Source organism: Entelurus aequoreus, linkage group LG08 (genome assembly GCF_033978785.1).
Source record: "Entelurus aequoreus isolate RoL-2023_Sb linkage group LG08, RoL_Eaeq_v1.1, whole genome shotgun sequence".
Classification (NCBI taxonomy): domain Eukaryota; kingdom Metazoa; phylum Chordata; class Actinopteri; order Syngnathiformes; family Syngnathidae; genus Entelurus; species Entelurus aequoreus.
This window is the reverse complement of record NC_084738.1, coordinates 45,749,589-45,767,493: the sequence shown is the minus strand read 5'-3', so window position 1 is coordinate 45,767,493 and position 17,905 is coordinate 45,749,589. Positions and strand designations below refer to the sequence as shown.

General features: G+C 39.3%; 1 protein-coding gene across 1 annotated transcript in view; it reads left to right on the top strand.

The window, feature by feature from the left end:
- The first annotated feature begins 398 nt into the window (after nt 1-398).
- Nucleotides 399-17,905, top strand: part of jarid2b (jumonji and AT-rich interaction domain containing 2b) — a 226,380-nt gene continuing 208,873 nt past the window's right edge. The window contains exon 1 of the mRNA XM_062056611.1: nt 399-1,050. Within this exon, the coding sequence (XP_061912595.1) occupies nt 1,006-1,050 (45 nt within the window). The 5' untranslated portion in view covers nt 399-1,005. The remainder of the gene's footprint in view (nt 1,051-17,905) is intronic.

The following is a 17,905-nucleotide window of genomic DNA, read 5'->3' as shown; positions in this document are numbered from 1 at the left end:
AAGTATGACACATAGAATGGATCTCCTATTCCCGTTTAAATAAATAAAAAATCATTTCAGTAGGCCTTTAATGTTTGCTGGGGACATGTAATAGTCCAAGCTCTTTAATTAAGACAAATGTAATCTATACATTTATAATTTAACGAAAATGTCCTCATTTTGATTTGTGTAAAGCTGTATCCTTGGACAGTTAATTTGTAAAATGTAAAAAAAAAGAAGTTCGGCTTTGTTGTCAGTCGTAATATCTTTCCGAAGTGTCTGATTTCCCAGCTTTCTCGAATGCAACACAAGTATTTGCTCCATTTCTAAGGAAAATTAGTTATGGCTCAATTTAAAGTGAGATGTTTTGCAAATTATGTTTTTTAAAATGTATCCGCGGCTGGATTAAGGGCAACATCGCGTGGTGTTTTGGAGCTGTTTAGCCGTGCGGGGGCTGTCTCAGAGGGGATTTTAAAGTTACCGCTGTACACGGAGAGACGTGATAGGCTCACACCGAGGAAGAAAGGAGCTGCTCGGACTCGGCAGCTCAGCAGTGACGCCGGAGAGCTTCACTCGACGACGGCAGCAGACTCCGGCGAGAGAAGTAGTCGAGGGGGGGACAACGCCAGAAAAAGGAGGACCTTTTTACTTTCAATTCCTTATTCATCTTATTTATTGTTTGCGAGCATGTAACTTCGGCGAGCATCACCCCATTGACGATGGTGAAAGAACCGGGACCGAGCCTCCAGAAGCCGAAGGGAACTTATTGTTGTTGTGTGATTGTTTTGGCTATGTTGCCCCCTCCTGCGAGTCCGGGATCGGCCATGCACCCTTGAACACTCTCATTTTTTTGTTTTTTTTACCGTCAAAGGAGGATTGTGCTTTTAAAAAAGAAGACCCCCCACCCCTTCCCTTTGCAGCGAGCCGGGGATTTAAATCGACATTTGCTGTGTGTTCCGCAAAGAAAGACATTCATGTGGCCATTCTCTCTTTAGCCAAACATTTTCTCGGGGGAAATTCGGGAAAATGAGCAAGCAAAGACCTAAAAGGAATATCATTCAGAAGAAATACGTAAGTACAACTTTATTTTTTAGTAAAGCATAAACTTTAATCACGGGTGTTGCTCGCTGCATTGTGCATTAGAAAAAAACACCTTTTAAACACCGCTTTTCTCCATTTTGTGCACAACTGAAACACGCCGATATTCCCTTTTTGAGGTCGTCGGCCATGGCTCCGCTCTTTTTCGGCTCCACGCCGAACGCTTTATCTCACCATGTTGAGGTCGAGAATGTTACAAAACATATGGTTTTTTTTAATCCACGCTGTTTTACGGTGTTATCTTTGTTATCGATGGATTTTCATCGGGACCGCCGTGGCTCTTCAATTTAAAGAGTGTGTGTGTTTGTGTGTATCGAGGAAAGAGGGGTCCACGTAAATCGGCATTTTCTGTGCCATTTTCACCCCACGACACTACGTGGGCATATTCTAAAGACTTAAATTCCACACTTATGCTACTTTTCGTCGTAATTAAATTATGTACTGCTATGGTGACCTCTGTTTGCTAGCTAGCTCGTTGCAATACGGAATAGCGGTTAGCATGAGAGCGTCCACTTGCCGTCAAAACACGCAAAATGGCAGGTTTTAGCGTTCAATGTTTGCCATTTACAAAGAAGGAGAAGCGTATTGTTAATTGAAACAATTAAGTCGTGTACGTGTAGTCGCATTGCAGGGGGAGGGGGCTCCCACGTAGGAGACGACCATTTTCTGTTAGCATGTGACGCCGGCGACCGTCTTGTAACGTCACTCGGTTACATTTTGAAGGAATATTGGGAAATGTGAATAGTTGGGTTTGTTGACTCTTTATTGCGAGGGAAGAGAACAACTCCATTCTTTAAAGCATCAGTCGCCTCCCCCCCGTCCATTTAAAGTTACGGCTGGTGGTGCGTTTGAGTTCATGTGCTTATGCTAACAACACACGACTTGTTTGTTGTATCATTGCGTGTTTTTTAATCGCGAAATAGAACCAAAACAGCACAAAAATACACGGATTATGCGTTGAGTGTCAATTTTTATGTCTTGTCTTGTCAGACCAATATAAGTTATGACTGGTGGTGCGTTTGGGTTCACTTCCTTATTGTAACAATGCGTTACACTGTGTGTTTAATTGCTTGCAACACGTGTGGTGAGTCACCCATTGTAACAACACGGCGTGTTTCTTCGCTGATTGTAACGAAAAACAACACGTACATCTTTATATACTGCAGATCAAGCATCAAAGTTGGCCAGTTTGTTCTTGCAAGGCCATTTAAAGTTACGGCTGGTGGTGCGTTTGAGTGCATGTGCTTCTGCTCACGCTCGACTTGTTTGTTGTATCATTGTGTGTTTTTTAATCGTGAATTAGAACCAAAACAGCACAAAGGTACACGGATTATGCGTCAAGCGGGTCGCTTTTTTATGTCTCGTCTTGTCAGACCAATATAAATTATGGCTGGTGGTGCGTTTGGGTTCACTTCCTTATTGTAACAATGCGTTACACCGTGTGTTTAATTGCTTGCAACACGTGTGGTGAGTCACCCATTGTAACAACACGGCATGTTTCTTTACTGATTGGAACGACAAACAACACGTACATCTTTATATACTGTAGATCAAGCATCAAAGTTGCCCAGTTTGCAGTTTTGTGTCTTGCAAGGCCATTTAAAGTTATGGCTGGTGGTGCGTTTAAGTGCATGTGCTGCCGCTAGCGCTCATTGGGTTACATATCGTGTTTTATTGCTGATTATAAAAAAAAAGATTAATTATCTCTTGCCCTGTCTTGCCAGTGCATTCAAAGTTGTGGTAACAGTATTACACAGCATGTTTTATTGCTGATTATAAAAAAAGGAGATTAATTATTGCTTACCTTGTCTTGCCAGTGCATTTAAAGTTATGGTAACAATATCACACTGTATTACTGTACTACAGAGCATGTTTATTGTGGATTATAACATTCATTATCGCTTACCTTGCCTTGTCAGGGGATTCAACTTATTGTGACACATTTAAACAGCAATAGACAGCATGTTTTATTGAAGAAACAGGTGAAACATGTAGATCGATTTTATACTACATATTAAGCATTAAAGTTACTCACTTTTCACGTCTTGTTTTGTCAGCCTATTTAAAGTTGTGGTGCGTTTGAGTGCACATATGTATGTATGTTAAACAACAATCTGTTTCATGTTGTGCCGATATAAACCCAAACCAGTACAGTTTATCAATTTTAGTGGCAATTGAATGCAGTTTTTCTGAGTGATTGAAAATAATTTAGGGGAGCGACACTGTCCTTTTTTTGTGACGAGCAGCACTCTCCACTTACATGACTGTTACCATTATCCCAGTTTTTAAAACGCCGCTTGTGTTTTAAAGACTGTGTGACCGTTGACACACTTTTGCATTTATCCAATGGGATCATTAGAGCTAAAGTGGTAGCATCAGGACCGGGTAGATGTGGCCATGTTTTTACATCTGTCTTGCATTTTTCAGCAGCTGCTTGCAGTTGATCCCCCAAGTCTGGCCTGCAACAAACACGGCTCAGAAATGTTGCGTATCCTACCAGGAGGGGACTCCCTGCCCCCTTACCTCCTTCCTTTTAGGATTGAGAGATGGGACTACTTGGGCCTGATGATCCCACTCCATCCTCCCCCCACCCCCAGTGCCCTCCCTTAATTAGCGTAAGACAATTATACATGCTTGGCTTAACCATTTCCCCTGAAACATGAGTCCACCTCCCAACCCCCCTGCATTCGGGGCCCCCAATAAACATTTTACAAGCTGTGGATGATATTTGGGTTTATTGGCAATGAAATTATGGATTAATGCTGAATGAGATCTTTCATAAAAGCAAAGTAAATTTAAATTGAGCTATTCTGTTCCAGGGTTAAATTGTTACCATTATAAAATATGCGCAAACGATACAAAGTACAAACTTAACTCTGTTCAGTTTCTTGTATTCAGACAAGTTTAAGTTACACTTTTTTTAACCTTACCTTTTATTATGCCTGTCTGCATATTACAAAAACTGAACCTATATTCAATAAGAAGACATAATGAACCTATTTGAGCTACCGCTTTAACTAAGATTGTGCTGACAAGACAAGGTGAAAAGGCAAGGGAAGATGCAAGTGGATCTGCACAAAGACAATCCAGCACACTTTGTGTCTTTGTATTATTATCAAAGACTTTGCCATATTGTACTGAGCAGCCTGGACAAATAAGCACTTACCCAATGACCAATCAAGGGGTTGGTTTACGTCTGTCTTTAGGACAGTACAGTGGGAGGGATCCGATTACGTAAAAAACAGGTGGTTTTTTCATTGTTGTACTGAACAGCCAAGACATACACATATACGACTTGAATGCTACTAGGGCTGCACAGTTTTGGGAAAAAAACTTATTGCAATTTTTCCAGCCAAAATTTTAATTGTGATTTTTATATTTTATACATATAATTGCTTAAAGCAGCAAAAATAACTAGTGAATAAAGACATGTTTCTTTTAGACTGCCAAGCAACATATTGTTAGAACAATATGCAATAATTTACTTTCAAAAATATTTGGCTTTACGTAGACTCTGGGCTTTTGTCTCCATCATGATCTTAAAGTGAAGAAATAACCAATATTAACTATACAGTGTTTATAATGTAATGTAATAATATATATAATAATGCAAGTAACCATTTAAAAGGATATAAACTCTTATTTCTCATTACTGTAGAAGTGTTTATCATTGTACTGTTATTGTACTGTAAAATTTTTTTTTTTAATTCTAAATGAATAAACAAACAAAAAAATAAAATGCACTCATTTCGGTAAGCATAAATATTTTTTTTACTTGCATACTGAACATCTTAAAGTGCATTGTTTCCCAGTTGTAAAAACGAGGTCGGACATTGTCTTTTTTTTGTTGCCATCCCGTGATCACGGCATTCTTGCTTGTTCGTCCGTGTTTATGGGCGTGTGTTGCCATCCAATTTGAAGTTGAAATATTCCCACAAGGGTACAATTGGCTATGTAATCATATTTTTTGCCTCCTGATTTTTGTTACTTGGCGAAACTTCCCACTGGCGAGTCACGAGTATGGAGACCGTTTGTACGTGCTCTATGTGTGTGTGTGTAAAGCTGGCGGTCTCACGCTCCGCCCACCAAGACAAAGATTGTGAATTACTTAAAAGAGGGATCACTGCGTTCAGTTAATTCTACGGTTAAATGAACATGCTCAGGTGCTAAGAGCGAAGCACAGAATGAGACATCTTCCTCCCTATTTGAAGCAAGAGACAAATGTGAGGCTTGACAATTCTGATTGGCGTGCATGTCTGTCTCTCAAATGCTGGTGACGGCGAAGAAAAAAACCCTCAGCCTCTTGCAGTTATTTATCGCACTAATTTAAACCTCAATGTCAATTAATCATGTAGCCCTAATTGCTACACTACATTACAATGCAAATAATTTAGTTTTTTGTCATACGGTCATCAATAGACTTGCCCTACTTTGCCATCACTTCTACCCCTCTGTGGTGGCATCACCAAAAAAAGCAAAGTAGAGCAATAAAGCAATTGCTCTCACCAACACAATAGTTAACCTTTTCAACATTTTATGCACTTGATAGTGATTCCGTATAACTACATTACTAAATAAAACTGAGCTTGATATTGCTGTTACTCATTCCAAAAAACACAGCATTACTGAAACTGGATAATTTCATGTGATTTATTCCACATCACCCCAAACATGTAATGTAAGAGTCAGTACCAGTGTGTTAAGCATCAGTGTTTTGGTATCAATCCGCACATGGTCTTCGAAGATTGTAAAACACAAATTAATCTTGTGTGGCGGTGCAAAAGTTTTGGTCGACTGTCAAAATTTGAGGATTTGAGGAGACACCATCGTCGTATAAATCCTGTACACTGGGTAATGGTGCTAATACTTCATAAACCTCCGGGCAGCAGGGGCTTGCCATGTTTTTATGACGGAAAGATTCATTTGTAGCCAAGCTCTCTACCCACACTTTGCAATGAAAACTCAGTTTTGACAATTTATCATCGCCCATCCATGTAGTATATACAAGATTACATTTTGGTGCTCATCAGGTGGGGAGTTCATTCGAGTACGAGCACTGGAAATGCCACAAATCTCCATTTGTGATCCAAAATGGCTGACAACCTGACTACATGCCAGTTACTGTGTAAATCAGAGGTGGAACTAAAATTGTCTAACTATCCAGGGGGAGGAGCACCCCCTAAAATGCACAACTGATCTAACATACACATGCTTGCAAAATTGTGTGAATTTTTGAGTGCCTTAAATCTGTCAAAAATGCGATTTAGTTGCACTAGCTCCTCGGGTCTGGCGGTAGAGGAGGCGAGTGTTAATGTGAGCCAGTGTTGTTGTAGTGAACCAAACATGACACACACATCGTGAAGAAAGATATCAATCAATCAATCAATGTTTATTTATATAGCCCTAAATCACAAGTGTCTCAAAGGGCTGTACAAGCCACAACGACATCCTCGGTAGTGAGAGTGAGCATCGCAGCGGAGTTGCGGGCCGTTTTGTGCCTGTAGACCGCAGCTGCAGCCAGGCCTCACACTCAGACTTTGTGAGTGTGTGTGTGTGTGTGTGTGTGGGGGGGGGGGGGGGGGGGGACACAAGCACAGCTGCTGCAGGGGCCTTTGCAAATGTAAAGAGGCTGTCAGTGTTTATTTCATCAGGCACAGAACTGATGAGGGCCAAGTTGGACATCCACTGCGATGAGCGTGTACAAAAAGAGGATACCAAAATAGAGAGAGCACGGCAGTGCTAAGCCTCAGCACACCCTGCCCTTTACTCCCCCCCGGTTATTGGGGCTGTCCAAATGAAATGTGGGCCCCATGTCGGACCATGCCGAGAGGGTCACCGGGTTGTTTTCCACTGTGCCCGAGCCTCGGCGTGCTTCATTTAACCTTATGTTTCAATGCAAATCCCCCTTTCATTATACTGCCCCCCCACCTCCTGACTCACGTGTGCTGGGCTCACTTACTTTGCAGCCACCCCCCCTCCCTCCTTCGTTGTCATGGCTACCGCTGCAAACCAAAAGTGGAACTGTGCTTTATTGCTTGTTTATTTGACTGGCCCTCGCTATGTTTATGTTCCACGTGGAGCTGGTGAAAGGCGCCGGGCGGAGAGTTACCGACTTTTCCATATGCATTGCTTGAGTTTGACACTGGAACATTTCTCCTGCAACATTTTTTTCCATGCATGTATATTTATGCAAAGTGTGACACAAGGACATGCAGCACACTTCCAGTCGGCTGTATTTTTACTCTTGACAACCTCCTCTTTGATAGGGAAAAACCACACAGGTGCCATAAAATTACCCAACGGTGTGGTATACTTTACTTATCCAGTATATCTGCGCAGTCTAAAGTAAACATGGCGGCGACTACACAGACTTTGCTTTGAAAATGTTCCCTCCGAGTAAATGGAGCCGATCGCTTCGTTTAATTTCAATCGACTCTACTTCCGTGGAATCCCGGTGTGCGATTAAGAGCGCAATGCTGTTGGAGGAGAAACATATTTGATGTTGCAATTTCATTTTGAACGTGCAACAAGCGTCCGTCCGTCAACTGCTCGGACTGAGAGTTGGCATGCAGCAGGCGATGTGTTGGGAACGTTGCCACAACTTGTTTATAAAGTCTTTAGTTTGTTTACTAGGATGCTCCCTCGTCCTTTAATTTAACTGCTAACTTTGTTAGTGTTCCAATACCATCAATACTAAAATGTTTTGTCATCATATCGAATTGAACGCAGGCTGAGTTGTCAATGAGGCACAAAGATTGTGTGTTAGATGTGAGGTATCACTCCTCTTTATTTTTGTTGGCCAAATGGTTGCACTGAAATTACATAGTTGTTGGAGAAGAACAAAGATTGTTTATTTGACTTCATCTACATTAGCGAAACTGCTTTGTGTTTTATATTTATATCAAAAAGTAAACACCATGTTTTTTTTTACATTACTTGTGTTTTTTTCATTCCACAAAGTAATTACTTTGATAACCATTCAAGTGACATAGCATTTTGGTAACATTTTATGGTGTATAATTAATACCTGCACTACAGATTTCTGCTCAAAGTCTCGATGGATCTGTACTGATACAGCATGTACATGTACACAGATTTGTATGTACAAAACTTAAAAAATACCCCTCTCTATGAAAATGTAAAAATAGAGATAAAGGCATTTTGTAATAAAAAAGCTGACACTGTTAATGAACAAAAACACAAATATCTGTTTTTAACTAGATAGATAACATTTATCTAGAGCATTTTTATTAGATATTACAAACTACATGATGGCGTTGCATTCACACCCCAACACTGTTTTACCAAACATAATAAATAATCCTGATTAATGATTGTGATTTCAATATTGATAAAAACAACCTTGATTATTATTTTGCCCATAATCGTGCAGTCCTATGTGTAAGACTAGACCTCATACATGAACACTATTTCTATCTATATGGACAAACAGTGCAGTTACGTCTTATGTCCATAAGGTGCCATCTTTCGAAATGTTCACATTGATTAAAAACATTTTTTATAGTATTATTTTGTTTCTGCCATATTACTTTGTTTATAATGCTTGTGTTGCTTTCATATGCACATTCAACTTTCTATTTGAGGTACACGCATACATTTTGAATGTTTGTGTTTTTTTAAAAAATAAAACTTGGTTAAAGGATTACAATATAAATAGTTTTACAAAATTTTGAGCACATTTAAAACTACCACGATAATAATAACAGTGATAATATTGGTCACAATAACCTTTATAAGAAATTTTCATTCCGTGACATCCCTAGTTGTGATTATGTACGGTTTGCGACGTGTCTTTATGTTACGACATTCTGTGTATGTGTTTGAGGCTAGCAGTTAGCACTTGGAGTAGCTGTAATGTCGTAAATAAAACAGCTTGTCAAGACGACAACTGGATCCCTTCTTTTATTTTTACACCTACAAATGACAGTCCAGACCATACTTTGTTTTTTCTGTCATATTGACATGATGAAAAGTCTAAATATTACAAATTTTGTTTGGTCATAATATAGAATAGAATAGAATAGAAAGTACTTTATTGATCCCTGGGGGAAATTCAGCACCACAGTTCGCTCACAATAGACAAGAATAATAATAAATAATATAATATATATAACATATTATATATATATAATATATAAATAATTATATGGAAAATTATGTTTAACCATCACACATTGCAACACTAATCCCCACTTCCTCCTTAAAGTATAATTTCTATTGCCCGTAAATGCCTTCCCAGTGTCATTACAGTCCCTGTTTATTACTAGTTATGTTGTATGCAGCATTGTGTCACATACAAACCAAATTACAATCACACTCTTGTTACGCGACCTTCTCTCCTTATCAGCTGCTTGCAACCTTTTTTTTCTTTTTTTTAAAACAAATTATCTTTTTTGTTTTATTTGCTGGCACTGGCTGGCTCACATGCACAGGCAAAGGTCTCTAGGTGCACACTTGCATCCCTTTTAACTGTAAACCGGTTTGAAGGCGTGACTTGGTTTGTTATAGCGGTGTTTGTCCGTCATAGGTCTGCATATGCGTCATGTACAACACGAGCACCGCCTTTGAGCACTACTTGAATCTCTTACGTGATTTTTATACGCTCCTGTGGGTGTGGATGGAGATGGGGGAGTTAGACAGCTGGTCAGGCCCCTAAAGGCTCAGTGTGTGTGCACGTGTGCGTGCGTGCGCGTGTTCGTGTAGCACAGCTTATCCAACCGTAATCAACATTTCATTTTGGTCTCTAGTTTGGTTTTGCAAGCGAGGACATGTAGTTTATGCGCCACGCTAGTTTCAATTTGTTTTATTGAAAGTTTTGGAATCAAAATTCTTATGACCTATGTTCAGTCAGTTGCTGAGTGAATAAGATGTTTTTGTCTGATGGCAGCCATGTTTTTTGATCAGTCTTACACACACACACACGCTTGTCAGTCCCCTAAAGTTGTCAATCCAATTTGGCGGTGATTCGGCTCTACGCCCTTAAGTTGCAATGTATGTTTTATAGAGCTGTGTAAGAAATTTCAAGTCATTTCCACTTCCTGGGTTTAATAGAAGCTTCACCATGTGGTGGTTTGTAGGAAACATGATAGCACAGGCTGCAGCACAGTGTTTGTTTTGGCATATTTTCACCGTTCATCGATGGAAGAGTTACACAAACAAACGATTTATGGACAAAAGTCTCATCTGTTTACATCTGGGCTAGTTAACTGGTGGCCCAGGGACCAAATCCAGCCCCTGAGTTCAGTTCAAAACTTGGGAGACAAACATTTTTGCAGCAAATTCTTAAAAACACAGAGGTGCTCCTGTTGTAAAGAGGAACTTGGACCACTGTAAATATATTGGCAGATCCTTGCATTGACATTTCAACCTTGCTAGAAAATATAAAACACTGGGATCCAAACTTATGATTAACATAAATGAAGTGTTCCTCAAGGCACCCCTTTAAGTCCTCTCCCTTTTGGCAGTTGCACAATTTTTATGTACTGTATTTTCTGGGCTATTGAGCGCACAGGTATTTAAGCTGCACCCACCAAATTTTGGTAGAACAATATTTTACATATAATATTTGCTTATTAGCCGCAGATATATACTAAAGATTTTTAAATGTTTATTTTAGGAATGTAACGGTAAACAGTATGATGGTAAATTGCGGTAAAATTCCAGATGGTTAGTAATGCAGTTGACATTTTTAATAACCATCCATCCATCCATCTTCTTCCGCTTATCCGAGGTCGGGTCGCGGGGGCAGCAGCCTAAGCAGGGAAGCCCAGACTTTCCTCTCCCCAGCCACTTCGTCCAGCTCCTCCCGGGGGATCCCAAGGCGTTCCCAGGCCAGCCGGGAGACATAGTCTTCCCAACGTGTCCTGGGTCTTCCCCGTGGCCTCCTACTGGTTGGACGTGCCCTAAACACCTCCCGAGGGAGGCGTTCGGGTGGCATCCTGACCAGATGCCCGAACCACCTCATCTGGCTCCTCTCGATGTGGAGGAGCAGTGGCTTTACTTTGAGCTCCCCCCGGATGGCAGAGCTTCTCACCCTATCTCTAAGGGAGAGCCCCGCCACCCGGCGGAGGAAACTCATTTCGGCCGCCTGTACCCGTGATCTTGTCCTTTTTTTAATAACCGAAAAAATGTAATTTATTAATGGGTTTTAGGCAACACTGCTTACTTCCTGGAAACAAATTCACAGCAGCGCTGGCGCATGAGCTCGACCGTAGTTTGGCTTGAAAATCATGGCGGAACAAACTACACAGACTTTTCTCCGGAGATTTCCCCTCGCTTCATTTCCATGGATTCTCGGCGTGCGTTTAAGAGCGCACTGATGTTTTTAGATGGAGACAGGTGTGGACAATATTGGAGACAGACGCGTCTGTCCCACACAAAGTATACAGCGAAGGAGAAAACTATTTGATGTTGCTTTTATTTTCTCAAGACAGCATCCATCAGCTGTGACTGAGTTAATGACGTGAGATAACATGCACCAGTCGATGTGTCGACAACTTGTTTATAAAGTCTTTAATTTGTTTTCTGGGATGCTCACTCGTCCTTTATTTAACTGAAAACTGTATCAGTGTTCAAATAACATAATTACTAGCTTTAATGTTTTGTCATCTCATCGAACTGAGCGCAGGCTGTGAAAATTGTGTATTAGATGTGAGAGGTGTCACTGCTGTTTATCTTCGTTGGCCAAACTGTTGCACTGAACCACTAGGAGGTGTTGTTAGAGAAGAACAGAGATAGTTTATTAGACTTAATCTTCATTAGCCAAACTGCTTTGAGTTTTATATTGATATCAAAAAGTAAACGCCAAGGTATTTTTTTTTTTTTATAGTACTTATTTTTTTTCAGTGTCAGCCTGTACATAACTTTAAAAAAATACCTATCTCTATCAAAGTGTAAAAATAGAGATAAAGGCATCATGTAATGAGAAAAAGCTGACACGTTGATATTATTAATGAACAAAAAAAACCTTTAGATATATGGATAATGTTTATCTGTAGCCTTTTTATTAGACATTACAAATTGCATGATGGTATTACGTTCGCACCTCACCCCAACACTACTTTACCTAACAATCAGTAATCATGATTTCAATATTGATGAAAATAATCTTTATTATTTTGGCCACAATCGTGCAGCCCTATGTATAGGACTAGATCACATACATGAACACTAGTTTTATCTAAATGGACAAAAAGTGCAGTTACGTCTTAAGGCCATCAGGTGCCATCTTTCAAAATTCTTACATTGTGTTTTATTTTTGAATCTCTTATGTCCACAAAGTGCTATCTTGCATAATTTGCACATTTATTTGAGTTATACATTTTTTTTTATGCCATATTACGTTGTTTATGAGGCTTTTGTTGCTTCAGTATGCACATTCAATTTCTACTTGAGGTCCATGAAAGTGTTTTTTTTAATCTACAATAATGTTTTTTCGACAAAGGAAATCATTTTGAATGTGTTGTTTAAAAAAAAAAAAAAAAAAAAGCTGGTTAAAAGATTCCAGTATAAATACTTTTTGAAAATTTTGAGCACATTCAAAAATGCAGCGATTATGTGTTTGTGTGTGTATATATATATACAGTGTTGGGACTAACGCGTTACTAAGTAACGCGTTACTGTAACGCCGTTAGTTTCAGCGGTAACTAGTAATCTAACGCGTTATTTTTTTTATATACAGTAACTCAGTTATCGTTACTGCATGATGCGTTACTGCGTTATTTTACGTTATTTTTATGTAGCATCGGCTAGAAACTGAAGATCTGAGTGTGTTTTATTGGAGCGCTCCGGTGGAAAAGAAGAGGCGTGCTTTCCCCCACCCACAGAAAGCACGCCTCCCCGCAGGGGAGACGTTCCTCCAGAGCCATACTTCGGGTCTAACAACCTACACTTTACCCGGAAGAGGGTCTTTACAGCTGAGGGTGAATGACGAGGCCGGCGGTTTGTTGCAACTTTGTGACTTTATTGGACGCAGCCATCCAGCAAGCTAGAGCCAGGGGCGCCGAAAAGGGGGGGTAAAGGAGACGGATTCTAGGGGCCCATGATGGAGGGGGGCCCAGAGAGGCCCCTAATGATGATGAAATTATAATACAGAAAATATAATGATACTAAGTTATTAACTAACATATAATCACACATGTTTTATTTTCCATGTCCTGGTAACAATACCTTTATTTGTTTTGGAAGCATCAACACCTGCAGGGTCCTCCCTCCCCCCTCTCTATTTACGTAAAATGGTTCAGTCCGACTGGATCAGCTGCAGGTAGAGCACCGGCGATTTGTCACAGACAGCGCCTCAGCGGGCAAAGCGGAGGAGACAGCAGTATGCCTCATAAATCAGGCAGCCAAAAAAGAAAGAAAAGTAAAATAAGAGAGGAGAAGGAGATGAAGGGTCGACAATATGACACCCAATATTTCAAAAAAAAAGGTGGGTTTGTTAGTTGTGGTGGAAAGTTATGCATATTAACTTTGTCCCTGTCTGTGGTAATACGCTAGCTCACTTTTCTCACCATGTTAGCTCAAGAAAACTCTGGATTTTTACATTTTACTGCTATATTAGTTAAATAATCAATCCAGTCAAACATTTATCAAGCTGTTCTTATTCAATAATAGTTGATCTCCCCTCTGTCAAAATGATGCCTCATTCTGAACAGAGTCAAGTGCACCAGCAGCAGCAGCTGTCTGTCAGCCCCCAACTTCCCCTGCCCCTGAATCAGCCCCAGTGCCCCCACATGAGGAAAGAGGTGAGCAGCTGTGTGTGTTGAAATAATAATAATAATAATAATAATAATAATATAATACAAAATATAATACATTTTACTACAGTCTCAAGAATCAGTGGTGCAGCAAATAAATGACTCAAAATGAATTCCATTGTATTCAGAGTGCTACGTTCTTCCCTACTGTACATGTCAACTGTGATGCTGTTCTTCTTTCAAAAATATGGTAATGATAGTCAAAAATACCATTAAAATGCATAATTGTATGTAAAATAGCATCAAAAAATGTTGCCACTGTGTTGGGGGCCCTGTAAAGATTATTTTCATGGGGCCCAAAATCCCTAGCGGCGCCCCTGGCTAGAGCACCTACACGCACTCACTGTCGCCGCTCCATCACCTCTCTCGCCCACTCACTCACTGACGTCACTCACCTCTCATGCTGTCATATCTTAAAGGGCCACACACACACACACACACACACACACACACACACACACACACACACACACACACACACACACACACACACACACACACATACGCTACTCTCATAACAACTAACAAGACATCATGGCGAAGCCAGAAGTCGAGTTTTTTAACATGGAGACATTCTCAATACTTTTCTTTTGTCGAGCACAAAGAAAATAACATTTTAGTTAAATATAAGTTGTGTCTTGGATCAAAGATCCTATCTACTTAGAGTTAAAGTGCCATTATGTTGCAGCTATTTAAAATAGTTGTGTCCATTTTTTCTGGCCTGAAATAAATTGGCCCTTTGAAACATATCTTTGTCTTTGTGTGTTGTATGTAGAGCACATAGCTTTCTGAGTTCAGTGATGCAAATGCATGTCAAGTTGATCAACAGATTGTATTATTCTCCAGTGCAATAACAGTACTGAAATGAAGGCTAAAAGGGCATTAATGGGAGCCTTAAAAAAAAGGGGGAAAAAGAAGTAACTAAATAGTTACTTTTCACAGTAACGCATTACTTTTTGGTGTAAGTAACTGAGTTAGTAACTGAGTTACTTTTGAAATAAAGTAACTAGTAATTGTAACTAGTTACTGGTTTTCAGTAACTAACCCAACACTGTATATATGTGTGTATATATATATGCATATATATACATGTATGCATATATATGTATGTATATATATAATTACTTGTCAATCGGTTATGTTTTAATCTATAATTATATATTAACTTATAACCGTGATAATTTTGGTCATAATTACCGTGATAAGAAATGTTCATACCGTGGCATCCCTATACCTTAATTGTTTCCAAACGGTGCCTGTAACATGGCAGTAAACTGACTGGTCAAACAAAGCAGAAGTTATAATCATGGACCCACTAGCTGCAGAATCTAGCTTTACAATCAGCTAAACAGACTCGATAACCCCATGGTGAAATTTTGGTAAATTTACAAAACTAAAACTATTAAAAAAGAATGCCATTGTAAGTTAATAATACAAACAAAGACACTTGTAAACGTGTTCGCATATTCGCTAATGATGACAATGCTCGCTTGATTAGGTTATGATAGCACATAAAAAATATGCATGAAAACACTCCAACATACATCACACATGAGACCGTTAAGTTAGAATGAATGTTTTAGTTGTATTGTAAAACTTACAAATGTTGCTTGGAGTGATGAATGAAGAATGCTTTCAAGCAGAAAAGCTATGGACGGTTATACTTCCGGTTCAAGGGACAAAACAGGAAGTACATTTTCAACTCGTAGCACCGTCAGTGAGTGAACTCACTCGTTAGATGGCGCCATAACAGAAACAATAACACACCTTTTCAGTGTCTGTCGGTGTAGAATGAAAACTATTCGTTGAACACAAAACATAATGGCTGTTAGCAAAGAAAAATCCATAACTCTGTTTCACCGTTTTATTAACCACAGGTTTCAAAGCTTTGGAAAAATGTAGCGGTCCGGAAAATATGGTAATCAGGAATCCTTAGATTACTGGAATTGTGGCATCCAAAAAATTTTGTTGAATATCCCTGGTTTTAGGGTATGGCGATTATACTGTATGATCGTGATTGTTGATGGCGATTAATTTGAGTTTGATCACGGTGATCAGCTGGTAGCATATTTCCTCGATCAAACATGGCGCAAATGTCTGTTAGATTTGTCTGCAGTAGAAAACAGTGGGGAAGCAACGATGCTCGGTATAATCCTGCACGGAACAATCAACCTTTATTGACCGTGATCCTGTGTGTGTACAGTATGTGTCAGTGTGTGCGCGCGACCTCCCGTTCCACCGTCGTGAAAGTCAGTCCCCTCACGACGTAATTAATGTGCAATTAGCCATGTGCCTCGTCCCCTTACACAGCTGGAAGTGCAGCCCAAAAGAACAAAATGAAGAAATATGACTAACATTAGCATGGAAGTTGAAACACATTCAAAAGGAGCAGCGCCTCTACTTTCACTATCTGCTGCTGCTCACCAGTAATGCGGACTTGCAGGCACTCAGAACGTCTTTGACCGTATTGTTCCTGACTGGGAAAATCATTACACCCGCTAATTTAATCAGAAAAGGGATTTTTATGTCTAAATATTTTTAGTCAGACTTTTTGTTTATGTGTCTGCAAATATTCCAGTCCTCTGATATAGCATGCACTTAAAAAACCTCTGCAGACAGACACTTTGTGTTCTTTTTTTTTTGTTTGTGATTTAAAAAAACATTTTGTTTCTGGAATAATCATTAAACTTGTTTTATGTTTTGCTATATGTATTTTTACAGTACGTCAAATCCAAACTGCACTTGAACGTATTGTAATTCAAAATAATATACAGCATTTGAGTTTTAAAAACTCAACAATGTTGGGTCATTGCTGGCTGTTTGCCAGAGCACTGGTGAGAAGCACTGATGTATACACGTAATTATAGAATACAAATAATGATTTACTATTTGAAAATGTTGTTTAGTAAATGTTAACTTGAAATAAAAGTCTTATAGTATTCACTACCCCAATTATACTTTGTTTACTGCAGAATGTTTGTGATGACAAGCAAAAATCAAAATAACTTTCAGAAGAAAAAAGTTGTTCTCTTTACCCCCCACAAAACGAGCAAAGCAAAACAGTGGGTCTAAAACCAGGTACGGACCATATCGTGGGTTACCTGTACTGAAAAAAAAGACAATATAACATATCCATAAATGTGGACGCATGTGAAAAAGTGCAATATATTTATCTGTACAGTAATCTATTTATTTATTTATATATATTTATTTATTTTATATATATATTTTTATATTATTTATATATATTTATTTATTTATATATGCACCTTATTGCTTTTTTATCCTGCACTACCATGAGCTTATATAACGAAATGTTGTTCTTATGTGCTAAAAAAAGGAAGTCTAAGTCTGATGCACCTCTAGTAAGCACAATAATATATATGAACAAAATGACAGTTGTCAGCTGTTAGCATATATTACCTCAATAAAACATGGTGGAAATGTTTAGTACAAGATACTGCAGTAGTAAACAGTAGGGATGCGGTACTTGGGATAATCCTGCACGGTACAATCCACTTTAATAAAAAAACAAACGGATATTAATCGAGATTGGATGATATGAAAAAAATAATTGTGATAATTTATTTTGCCATATCGCCCAGCCTTACCTGGTTTACCTGTAGTTTTCACACCATTTTGGGGCAAACCTGATTAATTTGATATGGGATTTATTTTTCCCCAACAGAAAACGAGTTTTAAACCAGGCGAATAGATGTGTTCGATTGAAAGAGACTAAAGGGTCTTGGTTTGAAAGCCCCCCTGATCTAGTGGCCATCTACCAGCCTCCATTTTATCACGTCTACATCAGTTTTAATACACAACCCCCCTTACATTTTTATCCAGCCGTCAATTCCCCATCTGATCCGCTATTGTGACACTGTCATCCCTTACACATTCAGTGATTTAAGCCTCGGGGAGATTGAAGCAACAAGAGGTGGTATTGATCCTATGCCGCCGTTTTTGCTTCTTTTTTTTCCAGCCATAAAAATGTCTTCATGATTCTAAAAATGCTGCCTACTGTAATGCTTTGTGCAAGTGGTCGCAAGAGG